General features: G+C 36.3%; 1 protein-coding gene across 2 annotated transcripts in view; it reads right to left on the reverse strand.

Annotated features, from left to right (window-relative positions):
• The window catches only part of fstl5 (follistatin-like 5), a 189020-nt gene that overhangs the window by 133177 nt on the left and 28166 nt on the right, over positions 1-27677 (reverse strand). For both annotated transcript variants that reach the window (XM_028009467.1, XM_028009466.1), the window contains exons 2-3: positions 24640-24781; positions 16416-16446 (exon numbers count right to left, since the gene is read on the reverse strand). In XM_028009467.1, coding sequence (XP_027865268.1) covers positions 16416-16446; positions 24640-24781 — 173 coding nt within the window. The remainder of the gene's footprint in view (positions 1-16415; positions 16447-24639; positions 24782-27677) is intronic.

Raw genomic sequence — 27677 nt, forward strand, 5'->3', positions numbered from 1 at the left:
TATATTTTAAAAATCAAATTAATTATAAAATTCACATCGCATATTATGTAGTTCTGCTGTTTTACACTATCGGCACTAAACTGCAGCGCAGATCTCTGACCAACTTCGCTGCTTTTCTCTTTATTGCCGTCAGTTCTTCAAAGAAACGAGCTGCTAGCAGCGATGCTAACTCTGTCATTCCTTAAAAAACTTAACCCTGTGTTCCTGTCGCTCCCCGTAATTAAACTCATTTACGATCCTCCGTACTGAGCATCTCCCAGATAGCAGAAGGTATGTGCATATACAAGTTTTACAAAATATTGTACAATAACAGAACAGACCCAATATACTCGCCACTGTCTATATACTGAAGTGATGGACTCACCTAGCTGCTGTGTCGGCCACCCCCTCTGTTTTCACATAATGGTATGATCCCAGATCCTGTTTGCTACCAGACGCTACGCTACCGGAGTAGATGCTATTTCTTCAGTATATGTTGCTAAAGACGTTACTGCTTAATGCCAAACTTGTGGCACAGAACCGCGGACGTTTAATAAGATCAACCTCGTCGCGCATTGGAAGCAGCTTCACTAAAACCAGCACGAGGATTTTCGCAAGACCACGGAGGCGAAGAAACAAACACCGGGCTCCTTCAAACGATAAACTCCTTCTACTGAACGTAAGAACAGTTCTTTACATTCCTGGAGAGCCAACCAACCGAGCTCGACTCCACGAGAAGAGGCTTTTTAGCACAGAGAAGCAGGCTGACAGCATAGCAGGGATGTCAAACTCCAGTCCTGGAAGGTTTCCTGCAGTTTTTAGATGTGCCACAGGTACAAAACACTGGAATGAAATGGCTTAAATACCTCCTCCTTGTGTAGATCAGTTCTCTAGAGCCTTAATGACCTAATTATTCTATTCAGGTGTGGTGCAGCAGAGGCAGATCTAAAAGTTGCAGGGCAGCGGCCCTTCAGGACTGGAGTTTGACACCTGTGGATAGCGTGCTTCTTCTTCTTTTTTATTGACGCATAGCTGTGTGCATTACCGCCACCAGCTGGAGCTCAGCATGCCAACGTGCTTATCTTCTTAAAAACAAGCAGGAAAGGTTGCCATCAATTTAGCTAACTGATTAATGATTCAGGGTTTTTTAACTCTTGTTACTAGAATGATATATGTATTTTATTTACACTATTTTTAGTAAAGATTAACAGCATCGGTAGGCCTGTCACGATAACGATTTTGCTGAGCGATTAATTGTCTCAAAAAAGTATTGCGATAAACGATAATATTGTCTGAAGACCTTTTTACACTGATTTAATGGAAATGACGTAATAATGCATGTGATTTCCTGCCAAAGATAGATACACTTTATTTTCAAAAGAATATTTAACACTGGAGCTGATAAACAAAATAAACAAAACAACCAAAAACAAAATGGATTCTCAGTCTCCATGAACAAAAAATGTACTTGATAAAAACTAAACAACATAAAGCCAAAGTGGAAATAAATACTGCATTCAACCAAAAGAGTGCTGATTATGAAGTCTGTATATTATGTTGCCCTTCAGTAATAATTAGATTTAAATAGAGAAAATGGGCACATCGACTACCTGATGCAATAGTTCACACTACATGATTTTTTGCTCCTATTTTTCCCCTTATGACAATCTTAAAACGTTGGTCTTTCTAAAATTGTGTGGTGTGTTACGGTAGATAGTCGTTGCCTCTCCGATCTAAATCAGGGGTTTTCCCGACTGGGAGCTTTAACGCAGCCTGTTGAATGTGACAGGTAGCCAATCAGAAAGCGCGGATTCTCCTCCGTGTTTTCTGAGGGGAAATTACATCGGGGAATCCCAAACAGCTGACACGGCGCAACCTGAAGTCCAGCGGACGTGGAAACAACATTAATGTTTATTCAACATGCAAAGAATATAGAAATGACAAGAGGAGGAGTTGGAGCGAAATTACTACCGCAGTTGATAAACCCAGTAACTTTTCAGCTGTTCTTCGTTAACGTGACTTAAATAGGTTCTAATGATTTTCATTCAGTCAGGACTTTATGCTGACACTAGCAACATGCATTGTAGGTAGATTGTAGTAAAGCATTGATTAATGCCTGGTTTTAAAATTAGTTCACTGGACTTGCAGCCATTATTTTGTGCCCATTGTTGGACACCACACAGCAGGATCGAACCCGATCGAACCGTTATATCTAGGATTTCTGTCAGCTAATGTGTGGTCTGTCAGGTTTTGAAAATGGGCGGCCAAATCGTGTCGTGTGCACTGGGCTTTACACTAAGGAAATGAGGAAGGGAGGAGTCAGAGGAGAGCACCGGAGTTGAGCTTTTTTTCATTCGGTGTCATCAACAGAAAGAGGAAAAGGCCGGAAGAGACGATAATGCGGATAATTGAAATGACGTCGATCGATTTATCGTTTATCGCGACAGGCCTAAGCATCGGTCACATGGTGTTGCATAGTGTTGGATTCTTAGAGCCCTGGATTCTTAATTTTGCTCACTTGGACAATGGACAATATTGGGGGGTTTTTCTCCCAGACTCAGTTGTTCCCACCATACAGCTGCAGCAAGCTGATGGCTAAAATAAATAAATAAAAAATTAGGTGACCTTAAATTGTTATTTTTCACCTTAAATTTGTTTTTATATGATTTATTGATTTGTTTGGGAGGGTCTTGTAATTTATAACTTTATTCATTATTGACTTGGACAAATATCATCCTGGTATAAAAATAACATTTAGTCAGACTGAGCAAAGAGCATTGGAGTTCTAACATCATTTTGACGAAAGTCATTCCTCGATGCATAATGTGAAGTATTTACACATAAGTAAATGTGAAAAGATACAGCAGATATACTTTAACATGGCCAACACATTTAGATATAATTTAAAGATGAATATAGGACTTAACCATTATCTTGAAAGAAACATTTCAAAAGCATGCTGGATGAAGCCTTTAAAAATGCATCTCGATAGTTACAGTTTTCATTCTGAATCTGAATGCCCACATCCACTTAGGCAACATGTTACCAGAATTTTGTGAAATCTTTTTGACATGTACAAAATTCTTTTTCTGTCATGTTTTTCTCTCTCCTTCTCTAAATGGAGACTGTTGGACTTGCATTTATCTGATCTTTTCCATCACAACTACCCCAACTCCTCAGAGGGAGAACAGTGTAGTAAACAACACTTAAGGCTCTTGTTTCACTCGTTCACCAAGTTAAACTGGCTCTCAAATAAGAAACAAAGATAATAAAAAAAATGGAATCAGTAACTACAATAATACTGCATTCAAGTAACGTCATTTTCTCACAACTGCTCTTCACATTTAGGTATTAATACTTGATTTCTTTAATCGGGATATTATATTTTAAGTTGATAGTCTTCTGATGTGGAACAGTATTTCTATTCACCCTTTAGTCATGCTATTGGGGGACCATTATGTATACTATATACATAAAATGTGTATTATGTAATCAAAGGAATACTCTTAAGTATGTCTTTGTTGACAACATGACAAAAGATATAAAGCTTTAAAAAGTAGATTTTACATAATTCCCCCCTCTGGTTCTTAAGAAAGCTGATACTGAACATCATGATTATTTTCCATTTTGTTTTACTTCCAAGACATCAACTTTGAGGACTAATTGTTCACTTGCTGTATGATTTATCCCAACCACAATCAATGAAGAGTTTCCATGCAGTTCAGTCACATCAGCATGTTACACAAGACAGTTAAAAATTAAATTGCTTCAAGAGAAAATACTTTCAAATAATTCTTAACAAAAACATTTCAATTAATAAAGTTTTTTTAGTTTTATTTGTAGAGATCTGAAGGGCAGTTCATAGATTTCGTAAGGCAAGTGAAAGGTTAATTTCCGGTTGCCCTCTGTGTGATTGAAGGCGCGTTTCCGTCAGCATGGTAACAGAGGTGTTGCATTAGCTTTTGAAACAATCTTTTTTCACTTTACCATCTGGTAATTGCAGCAGTGTGACAACACCTTCACTCCTGGTGGCATAAACAACTCTTGAACAATTTATGAAAATCTATTTGAGGCATAAGCTCTTTCAGCCCTTTGAAGTGGAGCAACACACTTTGTTTGAAACATTGATGATGTCGCTTCCACCCCAGTGAGTCTCTATACAGCACTCTTCCACTAAAATCCAGAATAAAAAACTTGAGTCTGTTCTTGGCTTTCCATTTTTGGAAGTCTTTAATAATTTTTATACAGTAAAACGTGAACTACAAATAAAGCAACCAGACGTCAAACCACTGCAGTTACTATGTTTCCATATAAAATAATGTTCGGTTAAGTATTAAGGTTGAGCTGTCAGCAAAAGGTCTAAGGAAGCAACAATCACAGTTACAATCATGTGGCTGTAGTAGAAATGACTAATAATTGTGTACTTAGAAATTGAAAAGTAGCTTTACATAAAAAGATCATCTGTATTTAAAATGATTACAAACCACTGGGAAATTATGATTGATTTTGGCATGTAAATTTGATCAACCCACTGGCAATAGTGCCACATTTGCAATTTGAACAAGAGCGCAGGATTAACATTCTATAACCAAAGTATATCCCATGTGTCTGGAAGTCCACAATGTGATCTATGCGACTGTGTTTTTTGCATTCCGTGTATTTATAAAGCACATTCCACACCTATCATTACTGTATGAATCGTGGCATTCTTTCTACATGCTAACCTTTGAACACAGAGTACAAATCAGTTATACTTTTGCTGCTGGTATTAGACATGCAGGATGGGTTGAACTTACAAATAAATCATCTTGTAGTTCTTTGAAAACACAAGTGACAGCAGGTGGGTAGATTTAGTAAAATGTAGTATTTAAATGCCTTCAAGTCATCAAGCCTCGAAACAGACAAAGATGAAAGATTGTCCAACAACTCTAACAAAAAATAAACTGCCATGAAGATTCACTGCAAAAATGAATCAAAACTTTATAAATTAACTATCCATGGAATATCATTTAGCTTGTCAATTTTTCAGAAAGATGAATAGCTGCATCCCAGCTGTCCTCTTCATTGCTTAATAAAACATCTCCCTTGTACAGATTCTCATGCTACATTGATTTACAACTTTAAATCACAGATAATTAATTTGGCAGTTTAATCATTTATCTATTGGGAAAACAGACACTTGTGTAGATTAAACATAGTGACAAATCTCCTTGAGCACCTCTGCATGCAACAAAGATTATTTTATTTATGTTTCATACATATGCGCAAAAACAGTAAAATGTATCAGACTATTCAGGTCTGAAATATAGAGAAGTAAAACTTTGTAACGATAAATGTCAATCTGTAGTGAACCGAAGAAACAAGTAAAAAAGTAATGCATTACTTCCAGCTCTGACAGCATGGAGGGGTGTGTGTGTGTGTGTGTGTATGTATGTGTGTCAATCCCTGGATGACAGCATGCATGAGAGCGAGGATGAGAGCACCTGGCAGCCACTTGGCAACTCTCCGTCCCATTTCATTTGCTCTCCTAATGACTGTATGTGGGCTCGGCTCTTCTCTCATTCTGTCCACATCAGGACGCAGCACTGAGAGCGTTCCCACCAACAGCCCCATTTATCACAGATTGTCGACTAATTGTAAGTACCCCACGCTTCTGACATTACTACTTCACATTACAGTGGGCTGTTTGGTATGCAAACTGTGCACAGATGAACAGCTCGTCTTTCCCTGACTGATTTCCCCGTTCTGTTGCGAGAGCAGGTTTATTAGGCGTTTTTAGTGAAGTCTTTACAGTAATTCAGGATAGAAATTTTAATCGGTTTTACAGTGGAATCTTCCAGCTTTTAAGGTAGAAATAAGGCCACAGTGTTCCACTTTTGGGTATGTAGTCACTCTTCTTTATGTAGTGACTCCATGTTAAACATCAATGAATGCAATGTTAGGATTTCAGAATCCAAAAAGTGCCCATTCTTAAACGGTTATAACGCTAACCTGTCACTTTTATCAGTTTTGTAGTTAATAAATGAACTAACACACCAGAGAAGCAGAAGCAGCTCAAACCTCCAGATTCTACGTCACGTTTTAAGTGGTGTTTCTCCTGAGACTAAATGCAAAAATGTGTGAAAGAACATTTCTATTTTAATGATTTTAGGGACAACTTTTGATATTCTTAGTCACTTCTGTGTCTAACAAGCAAGGACAATTTGTTTATAATTATTGAATTCACATCTAAAAAATAAGATTAAAAGGTGTCACATCGACTTCTTAAACTGCATTTTTTTAACCAAACCAGATGGCTGAACCAAATGCGATTTTATTATTAGCATTAACTTCATTAAATGTTGAAGTTTGACTTGTTCAGAGAGAGAGCATTCACACCACCATTTGGTCTGCTTTAATCCAACTCCAGTTTGATTGTGGAGGTGTGACTCAAACTCTGATGTAGACCATAAAACAAACTCTGGTCCACCTACAAACCTACGTCTCGGTTCAGTTTGAATGAACTTTGGCGCAGTTTGAACACCAAGTGGACCAGAGACTAGTCCAAAAGAAAAAAGCAAGCAATAGTGCAGGGCATTTTGGGTAAATGAAACTTAAACAAATGTGTGAGTATAGCAGGTTTTTAAAATTATTTTTGCAAATAAATTTTTTTGTAAAGCAATCCTTTACCGTCCTCGCTGACGGTGAAGAACAGAGCTGATGTTAATGTTAGTATTGTGAGGTTGACTGATTAGGTGTGTAGGTTTGGACTTGTTGCATGTTGAGGGTTTGTTTTTCTGGCAGATTGACTTTGTAGTAGTTTGAAGGTGATGTTTGACCACAAAGAATAATCAGCAGTTCAGGCTGCTAGATACAATTCTTTATAACTGATATAGATGGTAGAAATTATGTTAAACAATAAGACACAACCTTGCACAATTATACCTTGCGCAGTATTATTCACACTTTGTGGAAACATATTTCCTTTCACTTACTGTGTTATGGTTTTTTAGAGCAAGCACTTTGAACTACATGACATTTACTGGGACAAGGCTATGTTTTACAAGGACTTCATTTTGGGTAATTCTATTTGCTTCATGGCTCTAAAGTAATAGTACAATTCTTCCATTGGAGTTGTACGGCTGTTGCTTCAAACTGAGGCTTTCATCTTTCACCCTTTCACAATTCACAAATGACAGAGGCCATTTCCAAAGGCAAGCACATGTCAGCAAGAATTAGGACTTAAACTGAATAGTGAAAACATTAAAGCACACATTACTCTCGTCTAACAAAAAGCAGCAGCAAAGGACTGTTTTCTCACAATGATGAAACACATAAAAGACCATGTCAGATCTCAAAACATGAAAGAAGACAAATCAAAATTCTAGTTGTGTTTTTTTCTTTAATTTGCAGCTATATGCCACACTCCCTGCTGAGTAGAAGCATACACACAAAGACTACGCCTGCATAATATTTCACTTGCTTTCTCTGCATGCAAATAGTGAGACCAAACAAGATACAATTAGGAGGCTTTGGAAGCAAAGTTAGGAAACCCAAACCCCAACCAGTTCCCCCTCCTCATTTAACCTGTTTCAATTTTATCCCAAACAGTCTTGGATACGAAGGTGGCTGTCACTGCTCCAAGATGATTACTGGCGGAGTTAGAAAAAAAAAGTTGGATCAAGACTTCAAAGAAAATATTTATAATGTATTCCAGCAGGGAAATACACATAACTTTAAAAAGTAACAGTTAGTTTGGACACTACATACAAAAAAATAACTGAGTGGATAGCGTGGAGCTCTGGGGGGTAATTTTCATGTTTTGACACTGATGCGGTCCTGTCATTCAGATGAAAGGTGCATTAAAGTTAATGTTGGCTGAAAGCAGGAACCGACCTTCAGGATAATGTTCCTTCCTATGATTATTGCGCTGACCTTCAGATGGAAACGGCAGCGCTCCTATTGCCAAGCCTTCATCATTATCCACTGTAAGTAGCAAGGGTTCATGCGGATCACTACGAACTATTGATGAATCTCAATTAGATTCGTCTCACTCCATTTAATTCTACACATTTAGGATATGGTTTGCCAAAAATTATGCTTATCAACATCCTGAGAGTCATTTATACGCTGGAGCTGAGAGTTGATGGGAATATTGTTGATCCTGTTAAATATGCAACAGATTCTTTTTTCTTTGGCAGTCCTGATGATCACCATGACACCCATCACTCACCTTTTTTTTCCCACCCGTGTATGTGTTATTTTCAGATGAGCATTTTAACGTTAACTGAAAGTTCATTAAGCAACCAGAAAACCTGAAAACAAATTGCCTGTCAGAATAGTACACGGCAAAATGGCTCCTAAATGTTATTCTAATGGCCTGGTAGAGTCAGTTTATGAGAACATTAGTATTCTCCTTCATAGCCATCATAAAAACAAACTGTGGAAATGGTGAATGCATGTGTAGGACAAAAAAAAATTAAGAGAAGGGTTTCTGTAAGGAAGCTAAAACTGATTTAATTTCCCCTTTTCTTAAATTAAGTCTAAGAGTCTATTATTCAGTCATTCATATATGCAGTAGTTTAAAATGTGTTTTTAAAGTAAAATTATCCAATAATAAAACAAATGCCTTAAAATAGGTGTGGTTCTTTGGAAGTCAAACAAACAAAAACAAACATTTGACTTGTTAAAAATGCTGAGTCTTGCTGCTTTTTTATCCTGGTCGACTAATTAGAATTGACTTTTATCAGGACCACAATGCGAGTGCAATTATAACCGGGGAGGAAGATGGACTGTCAGTGAGGGAAGCACACTGGCAATCCAAGCTAATTCAGAGGCTCAGGATATACTGAAGTTCCATCCATAGTGATACATTTTACAACTTTATCTGGTTTTCTTGTCTCAAACAGGAACCTTGTTGTCTTCCAGTGGGACAAAACGCTGCAGTGAGACTGCTAACTGGAACAAGGAGGGCACACGACGTCCGTCTTGAGCTCCCCTTACTGGTTACCAGTTACTTTGAGAATTCTCTTTTAAATATTTTAAACAGAGCTGTCAGAGCCTTACACATCAACTCATACTCTCAGGTTAACCAACCAGAAACTACTGTTAGTTCCTCAGACCCATTTTACAAACTTCAGCTATGAAATACTTTAACTCTGTCACTTGTGGTGTAGATGGTTTTGATTTGTTTGTTTTTTTTGTCCATCTTATCAAAAGTCTAAATATGCATTTGTTTTAGGTAGCTTGAGTTCTCTTATGAACAGTCAATGTTCTTCAAAACAATCTTTGCTTTGACCATCTTCATCTATCCCTCTTCCCAAAACCTGAACTATACCTTTAAGGGTAAGTGGGTCAAGGGTTGCAGGTGACTTTTAGGACCACACAGTCCTGCAGGTACCTAAGGCACAAAACCGAGAAACTAATTCTACACTACAATCCTACTATCCCTTTTAAGATGCCTCATCCCCACATTCCTAAAAAGAAATCTGTACTCCCTCTTTCTACAGTGACTTGAGTCGAACCATATGAAGACCATTACAAATTAAATTTTGATAATAAATGTGTAGTGAGATGGAACAACAGGGAGTCAAATAATTTTGTCTGAGAAAAGCACTGAAACGCTCTGCTCTTTGGGTTAGCTGTGACAAGTTATTAAAATTGTAACCCAGTCCCAGGGGGTAGTGTGCAATTTTAGAATTAATATACAATTTAGAGCTCAATGTTTTTTTCAGCTTTTGAATTATTCATGTGTGTCTGGTACAGACTTGGGTCTGGTGGAGGTAAAATGACTGCAATGCATACAAATTAATGCATTGTGTCAGTGTATTAGAGAAGAGGAGACGACACAGATTAGGAGGACAAACATTATGCGTCTCAGCAAAACAAGAAGCTTGGACTGGTGGAGAGGTTTCACCTCATCGATGCGGCGCAGTAATAAGAATACTCAAAGATGATAAACGGTTGTTTAAAAGTGGCATGATGCGTCTTTGGGAACATGCAACCAGTGATTTTATGTATTTTCTCTTCAATTGATTGTACTATAAACATTCAGTCCATAATATGATTTTCATCAGAAGCAATCTGATGGCTTTTTACAATAATTTGATTTCTGGTAGACTGAAAAACTGTTTTGTGGCATAAAAATAAGAATGGAGCATGCTGCATAATTCAATTCAAGGAAATATTCTGCTGTGTACTGTTATGGAAATAGGTTAAATTGTACTACTGTTCATAAACCAATCCATCACAAACTACTAGAGAAAAAAAATCTACCTTCTTAGGAACTGATCCCTATTACATAAAAATATGACATTTCTGTACATTTCTTTTGATTAATATTTCTTTAGAATCAACTAAAAGATAAAAATTTAAGGGATTTCCAAAGGCAAGCACATGTCAGCAAGAATTAAGACTTAAACTGAATGGTGAAAACATTAAAGCACACATTACTCTCGTCTAACAAAAAGCACCAGCAAAGGACTGTTTTTTCACAATGATGAAACACAGAAAAGACCATGTCAGATCTCAAAACATGAAAGAAGACAAATCAATTAATGAATTATTTACATTTATCTCTATTTGAAGACATGTAATATTCTCTTCGAAGATTACTAAAGGAAAATAATGTTTTGTTTTTATTACAACAAAACACAACCGCCTTGGGCAGTTGCCCATGTCGCCCATATCAGAAACTGCCACTGTGTATTATAAACCCAATGAGAAATGGATTCTGCTGCCTTAAGTTTCAATGGAAACCCAATTTCTGAGGTTCTCTTTTAATTCAAAGTTTTCTAAATCTCTAAATTAGAAAAATAAGTTGCTTTGACCAGAGCCTACAAAAAAAATCTATGCAATCTGGAGACCAAAAGTTAAGATACATGGAAGATCACTGCAAGGCAGGCATTGCTGCACTCCAACTCAAGTTTCATTTTTACTTGTTAAAATTCAACTATGAAAAACATGCTTCAGTTGTTAACTTGGCACATATTCATAGCAAACATGCTTTCAGTGAGTCTGATTTAACTAAAGTAACATTTCCCCTACCTTCCTTTATAAAGACCAGAAATATAAGACTATATAATCAATTATCCTAATGAAAATTCTTCTCTGCAATGAGAAGAACAAATATTTTGGTTTAGTGTTCAACATGGCTCTGGACAATAACTGACTAGTTGTGTTTTCTGCAGCTGTGCCTGAGTAAATTAAACCCTTTGATTATGTAGTCTTATTTCTCTGGTTGATTTCTGTAAGTCTTTACAAAGTAAGATAGAGGGGAATATTGCTTTAATATGCTAACTCAAAGCATGTTTGCTGTGAATATGTGAACATTTCTGTTTTGTGATCTCTCATTTATATACCTTTCATTTAGAGAATGACCATCATTAGATTTTCATACATATGAAATAAGGGCAGGAGATCATTTTAACAAGTTCCGCTGGGTGTTTGATATAGCTAAAAATCAATCGATCTTTAGGAAATTTCCTTTCAGTTGCAGCCTCGGGTCTTCTTGCAGATTGCATAACAAGCTAAACTTTTGTGATGCACATTGGGACTCCAATTAGAGCACACTAGAAAATGGCTGTATTTGTTGGTTTTCTGCATTTCTTCAAATCTAGCATTTTGAAAATGTGTTCTCTTTGGAAAAATAGGAAAAATAAATCTATATTTGTCAATCATTAATTTTTAATTGCTTCAAATTGAAAAAGCAAATAAGAAATACCTCTCGCCAGGTCGATAGTTTATCACAGCCTAAATGTAACAAAAGTCTGAGGTACGTTCATGGATGAAAAGATAAATATTAGTCAGAATTCATCATACAACATCACAGGCTTTGTTTTTAGCAGGAACTATTCCAGGAATGCCACGTGCTCTAATCAGTTCGCCCTTTTCAGAGAGACTGGAGTTCATCCCATCAATCTTTGAATGAAAGAAAGTTTTTAGCTAAAAAATAAAGTTTCTCAGAATTATGCTTGTTGTATTCTTCTAACTGATGGAAATAGAAAGGTGCAAAGTGTCTTTTCTGGCTGGCTTTGTTTGTCACCAGAATATTTTATATTTTGAACTCTTGAAAATCTTTTTTGTTGTCAATTTAAGATGCAGACATATGACAACAGCTAGCAAACCTTACATTTTAGTCAAAAGTTGACCCTGCAGTATAAAAGTAAGAGGTATTAAAATAAAAACAGACCTGAATTATTTATAACCTCTGCACCGTTCTTGCTTTCTAGGCTGGAAATGTGTTTGCTGAAAACTGGCCAAAGTTTTCCCTGCTCTCAGCATACAGAACATAGTGTATTGAATTGAATCACTGAAGACAGCTGGGGCCGCCCTTTATGGTAATGCACCCTCTACAATTACTGCTACGACCTTCCCTGGTGAAGAAAAATGGGGATACACTCCGTCCATTTAGCGGCCGCTTCAAACACTCAGTGGCAGCCCTGTTCGGCCGCTGGACTACCTTTTGCCCTCAACTGACTTTTGTTGGGAGGAGACAGAAAATACACTAGACAGGTGACAGAAAGATGAATTAGATGCATTTGTCAACCAACAAGAGGACATGAGTGCATAAATTTCCCTCCCCCCCAAAAAAATCCACTCATAGGTGGAACTAGTTGGAAACATCAATGCCAAATACAGATTTGATTAATTGTTTTGTGTGCTGAAAAGCAGATTTTGTTTTTCCTTTAGGAGGTGAAGTTTTATGTTACCTGATGCAGAGGCAGAGCTCAGATTTGGCATATTTTCCCTCATTAGACTACTGTGCTCAGAAAGTGAAAAACTGTGGCCTCTTCCAGAAGTGTAACTCATGCTGTTTTACTGCAGTGACCTCTAAGCATCAACACTACTACATGTTCTGATTTTATGTCAAGTTACACTTATTGCAAGAGGAAAGAGATTCAGTTTGACCTCATCTATGTTTTTATGGTCTCCGCATTTCCATCTCTGACTGCTGTCCACACATTTTACAGGAACTGTGTAACATACTGCTAATCCCAGATATTTAGATATACCATTACACTAAATCGCCATAAAATGCCATGTCCTGTTCCTAGGTCAGATATGATTTTTCAAAATTTGTTAGAAGTTAAATGTCAGAGTAATGAGCAAGATACGTTTTCATAGAACCATTCATTTGTTTAAATCTATAAGTTTATACACACTGTAATGCCTAAACCAGTGTTTATGTTTTTCTAAACTTTAAACAGTTCAGAAAAACTGTTTAAAACCCAGATGAGGATGTCATGGCTTTCTAAATCTATGAGAGGTTATTTTCACAACATTTAGTTAAATTAAGGCAATCTGACTCAGTTCTATCAGGACAAATGTACCAAAGTTACTTGCAAGCTGTTGTGATATGTCAATTCAACCAAGTACTGAGTGTATGTTAGAAAGCTCTAAAAACTAAGGAATTCTTTCAGTTAAAAATAGTTGGTAATTCTGATTGAACAATATGTTTTTTTACACAGTGGGGAATAAAATGTTCTCTCCAGCTCATATTTGATGTAGATATGTTTTTTTTGACTATGCATGTGGCCCAGAGACAGCATTATCAGAACAAAATAGAAAAAGCCAAGGACAGATAAATATAACACAGAAATAACACACTGATGAATACTGAACACAAGAGCAGAACAAGGACAGGAAGGATAAGACACATTTCTGTCTGTTTATGCACTTTGTATTTTTATAATCTACACTGGGTTCTCAGATAATTATATTCAAAGATTCAAAAAATTAAGAAGGGCCCTTCACATTGAGAGGAAAACTCAGGTATGAGGTGGGATTACATGGAGTTGTCGTGTCGTGGAAGCTTAAAGAGATTAAAGATAAAAAAAGCCCACTAAAAACATAAGATGACTTCAGGTTTACTCCAACACCAGTACAACTGTGCCTTTTCCTCCCATTTAGTTTCACAATATTTACGCATTAAAACTACTTGCAAGTTGGCCTCAACTGGAAGCAAAGAAGAATCCCATTATGCTGCACTCAATTTGTCTCAGAAGTTGGAACTTAGATTTGGGAATCATGTTGCGCCGAATTCAGCTTGAACAAGATACAAATTAGAAAACCAGCGCTTGATGTCCCAGCCGGGATTGGGACGATAAAGTCCGTCATTTTATGCATTCAAATTCTAAAAAGGAACATGCTCATAAATAAATACATAAATGAATAAAGTACAGTACTAGGTCTGCTTCTTGTTCAAAGTGATACAAACACACTGCAAATAAACTGATAATTTCTGCAACCTTGACTATGATAAGTGTAGCAATAATGAATTCAAGGTCAGTTGGGAACCTCTGACTTTCCAAGTTGTAATTCCACTATCAGTGGGTGTTTTGTTTATTCAGATTTGGAATTTTAAATTTCCAACTTCAAATTTGAATTCAAGACAAAAATACAGGAAGGTTGAATTTATGAAAAGCACAAATCTGCACCTTAAGCAATTTTTTAAACATGTTTTATATTTGTTTTTTAACTGAGTAGTTTAATACATTTATGACAGAACGTTTATTCTAAATTCAACATTTGCATTAAGAATATTGAATCTGGTCCCACAAAACAACCCCAGAAATTATTTACTGGCACATCCTCTGACTGCTAACTCTGGAAATGAAGTTTTAGGAATAGAGGAATTATTTTTTTCTCCCAGGCAGTAGGATGGAAGAGACACTGAAATTTTAAAATGAATCAGAATCTATAAAATCTTGAGTCCAGTCCACGGTCTTCTTCCTGAAATATTTTACCATAAATTAATCATGAAGTATTGTAGATTGGTGTGAACTGCTACTTCTCTCACTTTGTTAAGGTACATATGCTTTTACTTTTTCTTTACCTTCTCACAGTATTTGCTTCCTTAAAGTGTCTTTTTAACACTTTTGGATTATTTGACCTTCGCAGAATGAATTGTGTGTCTCAAGCTAACAAAAATTTTTATTAAATACAGTTTAATTAATTTCTGAACTTCGAATGTTTCACACCTAATTTTTTCCACAATGCATGCTGAGCACACCACAAATGCTTCAACTAATTTAAGAAAACCTCAGGCTGAAAATAAAATGCAGAAAAGCACTGGAATGATAACTACATGGTGTCACACTGGTAATGCAGAACTTTGTCAACATTTAACCAAAACGCTGAAGGACAAAAAATTGCAGCTACATAATGCTAATTTCTGTAAAGTAGGTATTTAGTATGTGAATCAAACAGGAAAGTCATGGAAGAATGATGATGTCTGTGTCTGTTTTAAGGCCAAACACCTCTGAAGTCCAAGCCTTTTAATGCAACACAAAACTCTGGTATGAAGCACATTTTGGTCTACTTGATGGGAAAATAATAATAATACCACAGAAGATGTGGGGACTTGAATGTATTAACCTTTTGATTTTGTCAACATATTGTTAAGAGATGATATTTTGTCAAATTGACTGATTTAGTTGGATAACAGGTTGTGCTCAAAAGCTTTTTGGTAAAAATGGCCCATTATAATCCCAGACATTATAATCTACTTGGCGTCCCAATAACAGCATTTTGAAATTATCTTTACCAGGAACTATTGATGAAACTTTCCACATTTGTAGTTGATCTGCTGTGGTTATATCAGCTGCATCCCCAGAAGCCTCAGCATTTTCTGTGGCTATTTTCTACCCGTATACATCTATATCCGTATACATCTGTGCATGGCTTGAAAATTATATTATAGTTCATGGACCTTATTTTTAACAAGGTATCATTAATAAATTTTCTATTTTGCTGCAATTCTTTCTGGTTTCAGTTTCAGTTTTGCAGCATTTGAGATTTAGCTAAACAGTCCATCATTTTCTGCTCTTTTTTAACAGACTTTCACCTCTTCAAACAACCTTTGATCAAAATAATCTATTCTTCTGAACAATATCTGCAACAAGATATTATAATGTCTCGTGCAATAGGAGAAATGCTATAAAGTGTCCACAAACTAGCCATTTTGTGGACACTTGATTTCTCACAGAAGGAATGACCTCCACATTTTATTTTTGTGAATAATCCCCTTTCAGTTTCAATAGATTCAGTTACAGAGAATCAACTGCATCAATGCCATTATGTCTGTCAATTGTCTGTTTCAGCTTCTAGTAAAATATTTGGATTTGTGAAAAATAAATTCCACCAGAAACATTGATAATGATGACTTTTTCTGAGTTTATATTTTGGTTTTGAAAAAGAAAGAAAAACTGTAAACATCACTGATTCTATTAACATATGAATCATAAACATTTGGTCTGGGCAGTCCTACTTCGAGGTGTACAAAAACTTTAATAGATATTCAACTCATAACTACTTCACACAAACTTAGCACAAAAAAGAAAGTTTTGTAGTAGATGTTTTTTGCCTGGGGTTACCTTAACTAGATAACAGCCACACATCTTGTAAAAATGGAGTCATGCATCAATGAACAGGAAAGAAGGCAGGTGGAAACTCACCTTTTACCCGCAAGCTGTCCGGGATCCCATCCTGATGGAGTAAGAACAAAACAAATTAGGTTGTAATAAGCACAACAAAATACACCACATTCAAAATCCTGATATATGGAAGAACATGTCTGAGTACAATTTCTACAGCACAAAGGAATGTACAAATTCAACCATTGACCTGTTATGGCAAAGTTCTTTCAGCATGTAACATAGCATATACGGTAATTGAGTTGTTACTTCTTTACACTGTTGACACTAAAGCCCAAGGATTTCAACTTAACAGACAAATCTACTGCATTTTCTGGTTCAAAGCTGCTGGAAGAACACTTTTAGTTATAAAGGTTCTGTTCAGATCCAATTGTATGAAGAAAAAGAAGTTTATGGTTATTATTACCTTCCAATTTCTTTTGCAGCATTCAAGTTATTTAGCAATTTTTCCTTGACGCTTTTATTCTCAATTGTTTGTAACAACAAATATTTGGTTTGCACTGCTCCATCTTGACAGCTTAAGCAGCAGCCTTGTTTTTTCATTGTTTTATTTTTTATTTCCGCATGCAGCCTTTGCTGTAGCTCATCCACAAATGGATGGCATACAGTGCAATAGATTTTGAAGGGATCGTTACTGAAGTAGTGTATACATGTCAAGTTTATCTCTTAACATATTAATTTGTGGCCACATTAAGTATCATCATCTATAGTTGTTCATGTCAGACAAGTAGTCAGATATACAATGACCCAAGTATTCATAAAGAAATTAGGATATTATGGTCTTTCCCACTTCTGACAATAAAAATATTGTCAAACGTTCAACCATGTTGAGACCAGACCCTCCATATGGTTGATGAGTAGCACTATATGAGCAGAGCATCACTGAATCATCTGCATCCAACAGACACCTATATAGTCTCCAACTGCACATCCTGTTCCATAATTATTCAGTAACTTTGATACGTCATCCATACAGACAATCAAAGGAGATAAAATCTTCCCAATTAGAAACACTGAAGGAGCAGACACTCAGTTACCCCATGTTATATGCACTGACTGAGTATACCAAAAAGATCAGATTTTTACTAAAAATGTAAAATATTAGTCTGCATATAGCTTATATAATATGATTTATGTAATCAAATACTTGAGGCACACAAAAAAAGAACAAAAAAAATTGTGGAATTACCTCTGTCCTACGAACATCTGTACAACATTTAGATTTAAATTTGTTATCAGCAGCAAAGACAAAACCTGATGGCACATATTTACTTCCATACTTGATCTTCTAAACTATTTGACCAGAAATTTGACAATAACCAGAATAATCTTTGCTAGAAGAACCATGACCATGGTACTTTAAGTCAATACCTGTTAGAAAACCTCCACATTTAGATGCTAGATGAAGTTGTGGAAAAATGTTTCTATCAAGGCTAAAGAAGCATAAATATTTGATTTCTCTTCAGTAGAATTTTGATAGCTCATTATTCTTGTAAAAACGTCTTTACTAGTTCTTGCAGGGAATTATTATAGAGGATGGATGCATTTAGCAATGAGTCTACAGTCAGTAATGGGCCACAGAGAGTCTGCCAAATACAGCCGAATTAGCCAGTTCTAAGGATTTTTGCTGAATATTTGTGTAATGTATTGAACATGAGCTAAGTTGTTGTAAGATGAATAGGACTCCGTGAAGCAAAAGTTTAGAAATGTTATATCTTTTCCTGAAGTTATGCTGCAATAGTGTTGTAACGTTCTTGTCTTAGTAGAGAGATATCTGATAGGATTGCAAATGTGGAACTGCTGTAGCTAATCAAATTCTAATAAGAGTCAAAAACACCCACAGAAATTGAGTTTTAATATTTAAGTTTTATGTGTAGACTTCCTAAAATACCACTGTTTATGCTCTGCTGGCACTGAACGCTGGCAACATATTAATCACATTTACTACTAAATTTACAAGTATTTTAACACACACTATGGAGATTTAGGAACAACTTTTACATTTTGGGAACAAAAGCTGCATCTAAACTTAGTAACTGAATTAAATAAATAGAAGTAATTATTAAAACCAAGTCCAAACTGGTCCTGAATAAAACCATTTGGAAAATGGGAAACCAATTACAAAAACAACAGAAGAGGACCAAGTTGGCTTTTTTTCATATTCCACTGTTTTTATTTACCAAATCAACATGATGCAATAAAGAAAACATTATGAACGGTAACAACCTTCTCCTGCCAGTCATTTCCATTCTTTTCCCGAAACATTGTTAAGCGAACAACACAACAGGAAGAAGAGCAAAAACTGCCTGTTGCTTTTTGGACCATGCTTGTTGCCCCACAACAACTCTACGGTATAGGAGATGACATTTAGATTTGAACTACAGGAAAGATAGACTTCAAAAGAGGCTCATTTGCATATTGCAGATAGTGTTCACACTTGATTTGTTTAAAAAGAATGATTTCCCCAGAGCCACTGGCAGCCTTGCCTCCTCTGCCCCGAGACTCTGTGGAGATGGAAACACCCAGCTGCACAACTTCTGTTTCATCGGCCCTGTAACAACTAACCGGCTGACCGACCACGTCCATCTTCCACAGCTCTTCTCATTCCTGCAGGCCTTCTGTTCTATTTGTCTTTCTAATCAACTGCTTCTGGTCTTAAATTCTCCACAAACAGTTAATTATACATCAATGTCTAATATTGGAACTCAGGCATGCTCACATTTTAAATCAATGGAAAATGGATGCCAATTTATCACCAACTGCAGATCTTTCTGATTAGATGCATTTATTTTCTACCCAGTTTAAAAAAAAAAAACTAGACATCTGGGTAGTGGAAAACTTCCAGTGTTGATTTTCAATCCTGATGTGTTAAACAATTCCAAAAACAGAGTTGCATCTCACCAGACTAAGATTTCACTTAAAATTCAAGATCCAGAAATCTGGAGGATGAGTGAAGAGGCAGAAAAATCCATATAATTGTGGTTTAGTGTTTCTACAATCACTAGATCACAGTTTATCAAGTCCAAATTAAGTCCAGCCATTTTCTAAATGATCCTGGGGGACCCTTTGCTGACAAGTTTTATGGAGATGCCAATTTAATTTTACAATAAGACTTAGCAAAGGAAACACCAAAATTACCAAGACCTGCTTACATCCCCACTGTGCTTAATCAGTGAGCAGAATCACTTAACTTGGCCCTCAAAAGGGAACCAATCAGCTTTTGTCAAGAATAAGTTGAGACAGGATTTTCACAGGCTGAACTAATCCAGTATACATACCTTTCAAAAGACCAGTATTTATATTAAAAAAATACATAAATACATGTTTTTTTTATTAACCATTTGTTGTAATACTGTAATTTTCTAAGACATTTTAGGGTTTGACTTTGCTCTAATTAAAATGAAGAGAACATAAAACATGTTACTGTTTTACTGTGTGAATTAAATCTGTACAAGTTTCACTTTTTTTAATTTTACAGTTGATGAATAAAACTGTATTGGCATAAAAAAATAGATATGGAACCTGGAATTGTAAATTTTTCTGCGAATCAACATCAGTAACTCAAACTGACCAGTAAAGGAGAAAGACTTGAGGAAGAACGGACAGCAGTCACCTTAAAGATAAAAACGACTTTCTGACGTCTGTACTCATCAATCCATTTCTCGCTCTTGAGTTCTTTGGTTTCTCTTTTTCCCAACCTCTTTATCTCAAGCTCATTTGCTCTTCGCCCACTCCCTCTTCATCTCTCTGGTTATCCCTTGCTAATCTAGATTTGCCATGTGGCTAAGCCAGAGCTGGATTGTCGGGCTTTGCACTCAGTTGTCCTTGCCTCCATTTTGTTTGTCCTGACATAATACCTTGATCTAAAAGCGACAAACTTGCAGAAATTGCTTTCCTGTCTTGTGTCAAGCAAGGCTGGCAGATTTTCCTAAATTGTAAATTATAGCTAACCTCCCATGACAAGGCAATATTAGACTGTCGACTCTTTATGTCACTCAAGGTCTTGCAGGAGATGTCTGAGAACAGAAATTATCACTTTGTTTGATATATAACCAGTTATGATTAGCAGACAGGATGTGTGTCCTACACCTGACCCAATGTGGTGGGATGATTTTCTTGAAACAGCTACATCATGTGACCAGATGTTTATGGCTGAGTGACTCTTGGTGATTGAAGTCATTGTGAGGAGGCTTGTGAGGTCATGTCTGATCCTGTTATACCCGTCACACACAGTCCTTCAAAGCACAAGGAGGGGCAAACCAACAGCAAACTTCACTGAGAGCACATTTCCCATAAATGCATTTTCTTTCATTGCAATTCAAATTGATAAAAATTGTATACTTGTAATCAGATTTGCATGCAAAAAAGGGTTTTAAAGCTAGACGCTGTATAATCACACAATATCTTCCATTTCCAAACGTTTACACTGCTCATTCAGCTGTATTGGCAAGTCACTGACCTCAGCTTCCCTGCAGTCTAGCCAACAGTTAGAGGCAACAAAGGGACATGGCATGATTCAGAGAAAGAGCTTCCAGTGTGGCATTCTCTTTCAGGAGTTTACATTTCTACAGCTCTGACAGGCAGATAGATGAGCAGAGTTTACCTCCATCTCCTCACAAGACAAATTATCATAGTATGCAGATGCTGTAATGACATTCCTCTGGGATGTAATCAAAATGCCTAACGCATTAATTTCATTCGAGCAGAAAAGCAAATAAATCATTTTTGTAACTTCGTGTCACATTCCAGTGACGTGCTGACATACATTCATTATGAAAATTACTATTTCACAACATTATGAAAAAATAAAGTCAAACAACAAATTTGTGGTGGGAGATAATCTTATCCAAAACGGGATGAAATCATAATAATAGATATTTGTAATAAACTGTTATTTAGGTGACCCACGCCTTTTTGTGTGGCTACTTTCTAAACTTTCCTTCTACGAGTTGATGGAAACCCGACTGACACAGCCGCGTTGTCTCTAATTAAACAATGTAAATATTTGTCTGTCAGCCATGCCTATTTAAAGTATTATCCTTTTTACACAAACATGTTTTTGTTTTATTATAATTCATTGTTGGTATACATATTTACAGTGTCTGTTCTCAATAATAATGGAAAACAAGCAATTATAATTACTCAACGGAACTATAGAACTTAAAATTTATTTTTTTTTTAGCTCACTGCTTTATTTTTATGTATTAAACTTGTAAAAGTTTGGTCCCCTCTGCAAGCCTCGCCTGTCTTTGACCATCTGTCTGAAAGTAAGTAAGGCTGAGTAAGATGCCAACATCCTGCTAGTTTCATACACATGCTAAATTGACAAGAAAGAATACATTTGTTTCAACAGAAAATATAATGAGTAGAAAGAAAGATGTACAGTAGGTCCTCCTGGCAGAAACGACGATTCTGACCAGAACAAAGGGAGTTCATGTGTCTGATAACATTATTGCCTATGTCCAAAATAAACGTTACAAGATTTTAAAAAAGGGTCAAATAGTCATACATATGAAAATAGGCAGAATACAGTTTAAGATACCCATATCATCAAATAAATTTCAATATTTAGAGGACTGTATGAAGGTATATTTCCAAATCCAGAATACTTAAACAATTTACGTAGCTTCATTTTATTACAAAGTGAAATCCATTATTTTTCATATTTCATCAGACATGAAAAACATGTCTTCAAAGCAGTAAAAAACCAAAACAAAACAAAAAAAATCACAGATCAGCTAAGTCAATATCTGTGTTTCAGTATTTGAAGGTTTTGTTTAGAAAGAAAAGAAGAAAAAAAATTCAAATGGAAAGACTTGATTTATTTTCAAAATCAAACTTATGCTTCAAGATTCATTTTAAAAATGCCAATATCTGTTTAAACATTTTTTTGTATTTTCTCCTTCCTCTGAAAAGCAGTGCTTTTTGATCCATTTTCCATATTTCTACCTATATGAAAAAGTGTCTCATTTCACCAGAGCTCATTTTTTGGGGGAGAATCTGTAGATGCTGGTAACCAAACACTTCTCCCACAAGATCCGCTACACTTTAGAGCACTGATAGAGAAATGTTCCATCTCTGAAATCCTCTGCCAAATGCTGTGAACATGGAGCAAAGAAAATCACATTACCTTCTTCACAGACTTCAAAGTAAACGCTTTACAAGATATAGCTATGAAAGTCTGTGAAACATTTCTTTCCCTTTGACTTAAACTGGAATATATGAGTGAAGGAGAAACAATGTAGTGACAAGATAATGGAGATCAGGTTTACATGAATCACCATAGGGATATTTGAGACTATATTCACTGCAAAGGCCACATAAAAATAGAAAAAGAGCATTTATGTCTGTTCTTGCTTAACATCACTGACAGATATATCTGAAATTTTATTACATTGTGAATATTGGTTCCATTTATAATGCAAGTATCAATCTTACTGTTTTAAATAACCTTTTCCACCTTCTACTGCCTTTTCAGTGGTTCATTTGGTTTAAAGGACATTTCTTTTATGGAAGTCCACAAAGCACTGAAATCTATTGACCCAAAACAATTTGATAGACTTTGTAGTTTGTTGTATTGTTAACAATACAACCTTAACAATCCCAAATTGTTAAGGTTTCAGTAAATAGCTGCTCTATTTCTAAGCTTTTTACTAATGATGATAAAAGTAATAAAGCTTTGAAAACATTGTGCTTCCAAGTTTGTTTTGGTTTAAATGGAGTTTCTCAAGGCTTATTTTTGGGACACTTTTTATTTTCCATTTTAATAAGTCCACTCGAAACAGTATTTTTACAACTGAAGTGTTGCAGACACTAGACTTTACTCAGTTGTTTCTAAAGACAGCAAAGAACTTTAAAAGGCTTTTTAGCTGCTGCAGGCTTTACCATGTGGCTTAAAGCGGGTTCTGAATGTGAAGACATTCAAATGTCTGTTTTTCAGACATCATTAAAATAGTTTACACAATTTCTTACCAACATGGAGATCTCATTGAGTGTGATCCACATAAGACTTGAACACAGCTAAGAGTGCTGCTTCCTTCACTTTCAGTTTTAGATTCTGAGCATCAATGCTCTTTAGTTCTATAATGAATCTATTATTCAGATGCATCTGTGCTTTAAGATCTGGCCATCGGACCTTCAGAACATTTTAAACAAAGTCTCATTTTAGGCTTTGAAGCTCTGATTAACAGTTTTGAAACTTAATGAAAGAAACCCTGTTTTCTTCACCAAGCCTACTTTGGAATAGATTATTCTGAAGGGATTCTGTGTAAAAAAAAAAATAATAAAAAAAAAGTTAAATAAATAAAGCTGATGTTCAGGGATTTATGTCAAAAAAAAGTACAGAGCTGGCCCAGCCTAAATTATTAGAAGCCATTTTTTTTGTAAATCTCCTTAAAAAGGTCAGCAAGTGTCTGACCATTAGGTCTTTTTAACAGATTTTCGTCTCTTTTTGCTCCTTAGTAAACTCAAATATACTCCAATGATGATCCCACCATCTGCTCCTTCTGACACCTTGTTATATTTACTTCCTCTCAGCCACCAACCTTTTAAACCACTGCCGCTACCTTTCATCTCCAAGCCGCTTTGCCACCTTGCCAGCCTCCAACTAAAATAAATGCTAAATGCAATATTTAGTCTGGCTGTGTCAGACAGGCTTAAAAGTAAAGGCAAAAATGCTAAATTTTTTTCCCTCCCTGTCTTCACTTTGAGACGTCGTGGATGTCAGACTGCATGGTAGACGCGTTTAACAGTAAACAGAACTGCAAGAGGCTTATGAGAAATGTAAACTGAAGAACCACAATCTATTCAAACGGCTTTCTGACCAATAAACACACACTCGTCTGTTTAGCACTAAATCAAAGAAAAACAGCATGCAGCTACTCTGCAGGATTAAAATAATGACTTGTGCTTTGCAATGCAGTAGAAGAAATTAATAAAACAGCAAGTTTCGCCTGTGGGAGTTACACTTTATCACTTGGTCAATAAGCATTCAATTACATCTTTTACTTAAGATGTTCAGTTAAAAGAAATAATCTTTTTTCATCTGGGATTAATATTAATCTGATAATATCTCTGCCACAGAGGAGAAGGGATAATGATTTTTCATTATTAATATAATGTGTTTTGAAGAAAAAAATAAAACAAGAGACGCATCAATAAATTCCCTGTGTAATTACCTTCATACTTTGCAAAAGCTAAAAAGTCTAATTATGGACAGCAAATGGAAAAAGAAGGCAATCAATACCTTGTGTCGGAATTTTACGACTGGTCGATAGGGCTGCGACCCGAATCCCTCTTTGTCGGGTCTCCCAGTGGCGCCAAGCCCAGAGATCGCCACCATTAAAATGGCAACCAACCACCAGTCGGCTGTCTTCATTGGTCTTTTCCTGTCAAAAACCAAACAAGAATGGTGAGCTCTCCTCTGCAACAATTTAAAGGTTCAATACTGTTTGGCTGAGGCAATTCATCAAGCATGCTGTAATTAGCGTAGACAATGAGAACCACGAAGCTGTCGCTGGTTTACACTAAAGCTATCAATACGAGCCCCACACTCAGCAATGAGATAGCATCTCCTTTTAAATCAATTATGGGGAAATAGACGTCATGAGAAAATCTAGATAAGGTCGAAAGAGAGACAATATATTAAGGCAATTAAAGTGAGAGCTTTGGATTAATTAGGCTGAGTGTTTAAATCAAGTAGCTGTGATGCAGTGGGGAGATAAGATTTTCAACTCTGCTGCAAGAACAGATGTAACCCAAGTATATTTATATGAGTGCGAGCATTCGCTTTACACCTCTAGTGTAATGCATTTTCAATTATTCATTATGTTGCATGAGGACAAGTCGGACCTTTGCATGACATGAATTAAACAAAAAGGATTTTGAGAACATACCCTGTGAATGTCACAGAAACAGCTCTGTTGGAGCAAGTAAACAAGCTAGAACTTCAATAAATATGCATCATTATCCAATAAACAACTTTTTTTATTCTGTCTTACATTTAACCTTAGGTATTTGCATTTACACCACAACATCTGCAGCTCAACTCTAAAATCTTTGTGTCCATTTATACATTTTACTCAGTGTTCACAGGCAAAGAGCAAGCGATAGCTTTTTAGCAATCTCAGGCCTCAAGTGTCTGCTCATCTTTCTTCAATAGAGAGAGATGACTGACAGCAGCTTGGTGACCTCGCTTCCTTGTTCTGCTGGAGTGACACCGAGTTTGACAACAATGGCAGTGTTGCGGCAGACTTCTGAGCCCACATGCTACTCACAGGAGGTTAGGAGGTTCCACCAGCACAGCAGCATGTCACTGTGATGTTCTGGACCAACAGTGAACACTCAAACTTTACTTTTGTGACTTTGCGACTTCTGTTGACTCCCTCGGATTTCTGATGCCTTCAGGTTCCTTCACAATTTCAGCTTTGAACGCATACAGTTTTAGTTTCATTCTCAGCATTTCTAAGCCCCAAAAGATCTGTATTAGATGTTAGTGGATATACAAGAGCAGGTTGATGCATATGTTAGCAAATTTACCTCTTTTTTCTTTTGTTAAAGTTATGTCCACTTAACCCATATAATATTCTTGTATACATTTCACACCACATTCTTCCCTAGAAAATTAGTTTCTCATTGCATTTACCAGATCTATAATGCCTGCAGCAGTTTTATTAAGATGCTAAAAAAATTGAAATATTAGCCATATCTCAAGCTACACCTAAAATAGATTAATTGGATTGCAATAAGCTTCACTGACAGACTGACTTTCATAAGAATTAAGACGCATGTCTCACGTCAATGACATTAATGTCAGATAAAATGCGACATGATCGTTGGTACTGCAGATGCTTTACAAACAATCAGATATGCATCCAATTTACTACCACAGAATCGATTTTTTGGAGAATAACAAGAAAAATTTGGCCGTTTAGACTGTCATAAAAAAGTTGGCTGTAGATCGCATGTGGGCAAAAAAAAAAGTGCAGATTTGGTTCACATTTGCCTGCCGTGTGAACATAGACTTATAGTGGTCAGAGGAACAATTGTTTTTGTTCCAAAATGTCTACATGGGGACATATTTGGAGACCTCCATCATGATCAACTGCTGACATAGCCAGATGTCATTGGTCCCCAGGTCCCACTGTCCTGCATGTTTCAGTGGCTTCACTGTTGCCACACCTGATTAGAATCAATGGGTCATGCTGCTGCAGAATGTGATTCTATGCTGGTGAAGCAATGCAATCATGTGAGTATGAGATGCTGGAGAAGGGAGGGACACATCTAAACACAAAGGGCTGTAAAGCTTCAGATTAATGTAAGCAACAGCAGCTGCCACACTTTTCTACTAACTTTGAGTTTAAGCCAAACGAGGTGGATTAACATTTCTGCCAGCACAGTCAATCAGCCTCTTTACAACACCCTGGTGTTAAGTGGCTTATTAATGGACTCATTTCTGTGGGATGTGTCTGAGCTAAAAACTCCACTTGAAACTGCATCCTTCAGACGCCTGAAACTAAATGACAATTACGGAAAGAAAGAAGAAATTATAAGATTTGATGATTACGATTTCATGTGCTCACAGATATAATCTAAATATAAGTGGGTGCAGTAATTTCACCTGCAGTAATAAATCTGCAAGACCTTGGAAATGCATGTGTTCATGTTTGTGTAAATGCTGCAAGTCTTGAGCGATTTCTTTTTAAAGCGAAGGAGAGAAACTATTAAGGGAGTTTCCCTGGAACCCCTGAGAGATGCCATCATAAGTTTGACTGGAGGTTTTAAATCCCCCAGAGCACGTCGAAGCTTTGGCATTGACTTTCAAATGAAGACTCCCCATTTCTTCCATGTATACAATGAATCATGTCTCAACAATCTCTCACGCTCTCTGCATCACCTCCCGCATCGATATTCAGTAGATTTTCAACACACTGGGCTAAAAACTGTAACTTCTGCTTGTCTCATGAATGTGCATGAACTGGGAAATAACTGTGTTTGGAACTGTCAATTTGAAGTTATGCACTTTTTTTAAACAATGATAAAAAGACCAAATTTTTACAACCTCTTCCAAATCTGGAGGATATCAAGCTTTTCACTCAGTTCTTTCTACATCCTTTATGAAATTTAAGATATAAGATTTTCAATTAAAGTTAATGGTAGAAAGTGCAAATTTTGCTCTTGGGTGTACAGCTAGTGAGTGCCCAGGAAAATGAATGGCACTCCCAGATTGGCTGCTTTGCGTACATCAGCCAATAGCATATCTAGTAATGTTATGCCAAAGTATTT

Source organism: Xiphophorus couchianus, chromosome 23 (genome assembly GCF_001444195.1).
Source record: "Xiphophorus couchianus chromosome 23, X_couchianus-1.0, whole genome shotgun sequence".
Lineage (NCBI taxonomy): Eukaryota > Metazoa > Chordata > Actinopteri > Cyprinodontiformes > Poeciliidae > Xiphophorus > Xiphophorus couchianus.